This window comes from Drosophila willistoni (genome assembly GCF_018902025.1).
Source record: "Drosophila willistoni isolate 14030-0811.24 chromosome XL unlocalized genomic scaffold, UCI_dwil_1.1 Seg142, whole genome shotgun sequence".
In the NCBI taxonomy this organism is placed as follows: domain Eukaryota; kingdom Metazoa; phylum Arthropoda; class Insecta; order Diptera; family Drosophilidae; genus Drosophila; species Drosophila willistoni.
The window spans coordinates 101916-108331 of NW_025814053.1; the positions used below are offsets into that span (position 1 = coordinate 101916).

Genomic DNA, 6416 nt, shown 5'->3' on the forward strand with positions numbered 1-6416 from the left:
AATTGCGTTTATGCACAGCCTTCGGTACACATTTTAGCTTGGCCGAATAATCGTGCCATGCGGCTCAACCGATGAAACATTCATATGTACGCGAACTCACTGTTGAGTTTATTCATGGTCAATGTGCTACCGATCTTTTGGGCGTATGTTGTTTCGGCTCGACATTGATTTAACTCAACTCGTATGAGTTTGTTCATATGCTAAGTCAAGGAAATCAAAATAAGTAATTTCACAACAGATTATATATTTTCATATTCAATGACAACGGCTAAAGGAAAATTAAAAAATTAATGAAATAAAATAAAAAAATATTTCACTTACATATCTATCTATATACACTGCGCGTCATTAGGTTAGGTCAGGTTGTATGTACGTACATATGTAGGTATATAAAAATATTGTGTGAGCACCTACGACCGCTATGCATTCAAAAACTACTGAACCGATTGCGTTCAAATTTTGGCACACTGTGGAATCAGGTTCAAGCATTTTTGTCTACTTTCTTATAGTAGGCGGGGGCAGTTACATGTCAACCACGTGGTAAGAAATTCATTCATTCCTGTTTCAGTTACAAACGAAATAATGCAGGTGGTGTTTTGATCGCTGTCGATTCAGCGTTCTCGTCTGAAATTGTCCAGTTATCCAATCAGGAGATTGAATTTGTCTGTGTTAAAATTTCTTTAAATTCTTTTTCTGCCTATATTACTTGTTCGTATATTCCACCACAGTCCGACTTGGCAGTATACATTCACCATTTGGAAGCTATTCAACTTGTTTCCTCATATCTCTTGGTCAAAGACTTACTCGTTGTTCTGGGAGATTTTAATTCACCTGAGATTGCCTGGACCCTTTCATATGATTCTTTATTACTGTTGCCCTCCTCGTCACATTGTTTCATAGATGGTCTGCTTGAGTTGTCCCTAACTCAAATAAATCCTGTCCGGAATAGTCGTGACAGATCACTCGATCTGGTATTTGTGTTGGATTCTCCCAACTGCGCTGTGTTCAGGACTGATCCTTTAGTTATCTCTGAAGATAACTTTTATCCAACTCTGGATGTAACCATTGACCTTCCTTTTGGGGTTATTTCTCGAACAATGCGAGCGATCACCTATGCCTTGAAAATTTAGTTCGTATGTCAAAACTTACATCCTAAACATGCTACAGCAGTAAAGTTAGTTACAAATAGTCATTCGTAGTGTACGCACGTGTGCACAAGTTAATATTTAAATTATATATTTCTAAATATATTTGTTAGTGAAATTTACGGGAGCCCTAAATTTTATGAAACGTGTTTATATATTTGATTGTTCAGCCCTGCATAGTTTTTTTGCAATTTTCCTCGTTACTATTCCCGCGACCAAGGAAAAGTGTCAATTTTTTGTGATATCCTTTTTTAATCTCGACCTAATATTTAAATTAAAACAATGACACTACAATTGGATCAAATCATCGAGGGTCTGCTTTGCTCAGATAACAATAGGATACAGTTGGCCACTGCCGAATTTGCTAAGGCCTATGATGATCCAGAGACTTTATGGACGTTGTGCCAAATTATCGTATCGCCACGTGACACACAAGTACGGCAATTGTCTGCCGTTTTATTGAACAAGCGTATAAAGGAGCTTCGTCACTGGCAAATGGTTTCGCAACAGCGGCAGGAAGCCATCAAACAAGCCATCATGGAGGCCCTTATATTGGAGAAAGAAAAAAAGGTGAAGAATATAATTGCGCAATGTGTAGCCTCCGTGATCCGTCATGACTCTTCTACGAAGGACGTATGGTTAGGGCAAGTTCTGAAATTCATTTACGAACGTTGCAGTCTGCCCGATGCGAAAGAAAGTGAGCTCGGATCATCGACTTTTGCCACATTAACTGATTCAGCGCCCGACCAATTTGTCAATCACATGGACTCGATTTGCGAAATGTTTGCCTCAGTCCTTGTTAATGCTGAGACGCGGGGAGATTTGGCTTCACCCACTGTATCCAACATAATAGTTGGCATGTCTAATCTAATGCCATTTGTCAGTGGTCACACAACACCAGAACGGACTGTGCTCAAGGTGATGCCGTTGCTTATCAAAGCAGTTTCGGCATTCGTCGTTAAAGGGAATGCAGATGATTTTTCTATCGTTTTCGACATATTTGACAGCATGGCCGAATATGTTCCCAAATTGTTCAATAACAACATAAAACCTTTAATGGAGTTCTGCCTGACCACCGCCAACAACAAGCAGATCGAAGATGCCATTCGAATTCAAGTAGTGATATTGATTGGTTGCATTGTGCGGCTAAAAAAGAAGGACATAGCCAAACAAAAATTATTGGAGCCAATTCTACAGGTTATCTTTGAAATGATGTGCTGTGAAACTGACAGTGATGACGCCGAGGAACTTTCCACCGATGGGAATGGTCCCGTCACAGCGGCCACACAAACTCTTGATTTATTGGCCTTAAACATGTCGACAGAAAAGCTGATACCTCCACTACTGCTATTGCTGGAACTGGCTCTCCAAAATGCTGATCCCTACCGTCGTCGAGCAGCCTTCCTTTGTATGGCTGTCATTGCCGATGGCTGTGCTGAAACCATATGCAGCAAATACCTAGAGATAATGCTAAACATTATAAAGAGTGGTATAGCCGATCAAGCGCTCGTAGTTCGCAAAGCTGCCTTTTTCACTTTGGGCCAGTTTTCTGAGCATCTACAACCGGAAATATCCAAATTCGCTCCACAGATATTGCCCGTTCTTTTTGATTTTCTGCATCAGTTGGTTGTGGAGCTAAAGATGGGTCAACCCGAACCGAAACATTTGGAGCGCATGTTTTATGCTTTGGAAACGTATTGCGAAAATTTGGAAGATAACATTGTGCCGCATTTGCCATTGCTGATGGACCGACTTTTCGAAACTTTGGATAACAATAATTCGCCGCGCTTGCGGGAATTAGCCTTGTCGGCTGTCGCATCTACTGCCACGGCAGCAAAAGAACATATGATGCCATATTTTCCAAGAATTGTGACCATATTTCAAGCATATTTGGTAAAGGAGTGTGCTGAGGAAGCGAATTCTTTGCGTATTCAAGCAATAGATACATTGGCCGCAATTACCCGGGAGATAGGAAAGGAAAATTTCATACCATTGGCAAATGATACAATGACATATTGCTTGATGATGTTGTCAGAGGGTCCAGACGACCCAGACATCCGTCGCTCCATTTACAATTTAATGGGTGCTCTATCCAAAGTGGTCAATGAAAGCATGGCTTATGTGTACCCCAAGATAATGGATCGTGTGATAGAATCTGTTATTTCTTTTGAAGATATTCTGCCCATTGTTCAGGAGAATGCCGCACGCTCCTTATATTTAGAGGGAGAAGAAAATGGATTTGACAGAGAAATCGATCTAGACAATACAGACGATGAAGATGATGAGCTCGATGGTTTTACAGCTGAAAACGATTTTGTCATGGAGAAAGAAGAGGCCATTTTGGCTCTTAAAGAATTCGCAACCAATACCCGTAGTGCTTTTGCCCCGTATCTGCAATCAGCCTTCGAGAATGTGTACAAAGTGATAAATCATCCGCAAGACTCAATTCGTAAAGCAGCCGTGGAAACCATATGTGAGTTTGTGGCCGCACTGCATCGTCTAGGTGATACTGACGGTGTGAGGTGGGCAAGTGAGATTGCCATGCCAAAATTTGTACAAATAATTCGCAAAGATGAGGAACGTACTGTGGTTATCCATTTGCTTGAAGTGATGACTGATTTATTGAGAGAGATTAAGACTGCGGCTGTCCCTTCGCAAGAGATAAGTGAACTAATCTTTAATTGTATTAAAGATGTTTTAAACGCAAAAATGGCATGTCAATTCAATGAACCAAGTGAAGCCGGCGATGAAGAAGACCCAGAGGATAGTGAATACGACGAGATGCTTATTGAGAATGCTGGCAATTTGTTTCCCATGTTCGGACTTGCCATTCAACCAGAACAGTTCTCATTGTATTTTGGCAGAATTTTCAATATCTTTACCAATAAGTTGAACAAGGCCAAGCGTAACGATTCTGCTGAACAGAGAGCTTTTGTCTATGACGTTTTGGCCGACTCCGTTAAATCTTTGGGCTCCTGTGTGGTCACCTATTTTGATATCCTCTGCCCCTTGTTCATAGGCGGGGTGAGCGATAAGGATGCCAAGGTTCGTAAAAACTGCTTCTTTGGCTTGGGTGAACTGGTACTCTACGCGGAGGAAAAATCGTTTGAAACATACCCTGTAATTTTGCAAACTCTCTCCAATGCCATATCAAAGGAGCTGAATCCTTCGGCAATGGATAATATATGCGGCGCCGTGGCCCGTCTTCTGGTGCTTAATCATGAAGCTGTACCTATAGCTCAAGTTCTGCCTGTTTTTCTTAATCATTTACCATTGTGCGAAGATACCGAAGAGAATGATATGATTTTAAAAGCATTCTGTGCTCTCTATATGAAAGCGCATCACAGTATTGTAGACTTCATCGAACAGATGCTGGCAATTGTCATTGATGTTCTATATAAAAAACAGATGCCAGATAAAGAAAGCACAGCCAGTGCCATTGAATTCGTCAAAGAGATCCGTCAGCAATACCCAAATAAGTTCAATAATGTTATCAATTCGAATCAGGAGGTGTATGCTTTTGTAAATTCTCTGTAAAATGACATCCATATTTTCGCACACCTTCTACCTTTTGTTATTGTTGTTATTATAATTATATGTTTTAAAGTAAGACTTAAAAAAGGACGTTGTCCACAGATTTTGGACCAAGACGAAGATTTTTTAAAGCAAAGCTGGCAAGTTTTGGATTTTTGTTTTCCTTAGTTTTCCACCATTCTAGCACATTAAAGTCATTACATATTTTCACATATTCCTTACAGTAGCCTCCCATTTCATCTGTAGTTGTTTTCAACGTATTTAATGTGGACACTTTAAAAAGATGGGGTAAAAAAATGGGCATCTTTATCTTTAGTTTGTGGGGTTGTTGTTGAATTAAGCGGATCAACCAAACCACAGCTGTCATATGAAAATTGAAACACGCTATCTGAAATTGGAGTACATGGACAATCTCATCTTGATCAATTGCATGTTTAAAGCATGTTGCATGTTTTAAGCAGGCGGAAATAAATTATGCCATACATCGATGTTTGGGACCCAAATTTCCTCAACATTATTAATTGTTCTTTCTTTTAAGACCAATATAGGAGATACATCTGTCGCTTGTGGCTCACATAGAAGCAGCATTTGGTAATTGAAACTACGTAGCATAGTGATGGGGAACTGCAAAGTTGTTGCTTTTTGAATATAACTTCGAAATGCCTTATTCAACTAACTGCTGAAGCGTTGATATATGGGCATTTCCGCGGTGTAGCTGCAGACGTTTGTACACATTGAAAGTTAAAAAAAAGTTAAAACACGACGCTATCTTAAATAATAAATTTACTTTATTGCATGTTTCTTGTGTTGAACTTTATTTAACACTCAAGAGAATGTAAGCTGTAGTGTATTTTTATTTTTAAATGTTCTAAAATGTGACGCAGTTTGCACGGACAAAAACGGAAGTCTTTTTGGAAGCCATTTGCATAAGGAAGAATTTCAGCGAAACTAAAGATAATTTTAAGTTTAAAAAAAATTTTAAGGATCATTCTTGAATGGTATTTTGAAAATATTTTTGATTCATATGCAAAACTTTCATATTTTTCTTTAGAAAAATATATTAAAGTTTTTCGCACGGACATGTCTAACGGACCTTTTTTTCCTTGGGGTTATACAGCAGTTTTGTCATAAAATCAAATATATTCAGGTTTTTTCATTACACTTAAATCTAAAAGCAGTTACAAATTGCACAAGTATTGTAATAATATTTAAAATTAAACATAAAATTAAAAACAAAAACCAGAAGGCCGGGGCTAACTTTGTCCACGTCAAAGTTTGAAAACCCTTGCAACTTTTTTCCTTACCTATAGCCATCAAAGTGAAAAGACGTTTTATCTAAAAGGCTAATGTTTGCGAATGAACGGCCTACATTACAGCCTAGGTGTAATAAACTTACCAATATTAAATTTCACAATAGCTCAGAAAATAACGAAGTTATTAAAAAAAGTCACTGTTCGTGACTTTGCCATTTGTATGGGAGCTATATGACAACGCCTGCAGTATATATAAGCCTACATGCTACATAATTTCAGCTTTATAGCTCTTACGGTCTAGGAGAAGTTTGCGCTGATCCAGACGAACGGACGGACAGACGGACGGACATGGCTATTTGAACTCGTCTCGTCGTGCTGATCAAGAATATATATACTTTATATGGTCGGAGATGCTTCCTTCTATGCGTTGCACACTTCTGACCAAAATTAATATACGTTTTTTGCAAGGGTATAATTTTTTTTT

At 38.9% G+C, this 6416-nt stretch overlaps 1 protein-coding gene across 1 annotated transcript; it reads left to right on the forward strand.

The window, feature by feature from the left end:
* The first annotated feature begins 1209 nt into the window (after window positions 1-1209).
* Window positions 1210-4789, forward strand: LOC124460539 (importin-4-like). Its single transcript, XM_047011561.1, has one exon. The coding sequence runs from the start codon at window positions 1428-1430 to the stop codon at window positions 4680-4682; it is 3255 nt and encodes a 1084-aa protein (XP_046867517.1). The 5' UTR covers window positions 1210-1427; the 3' UTR covers window positions 4683-4789.
* Window positions 4790-6416: the final 1627 nt, after the last annotated feature.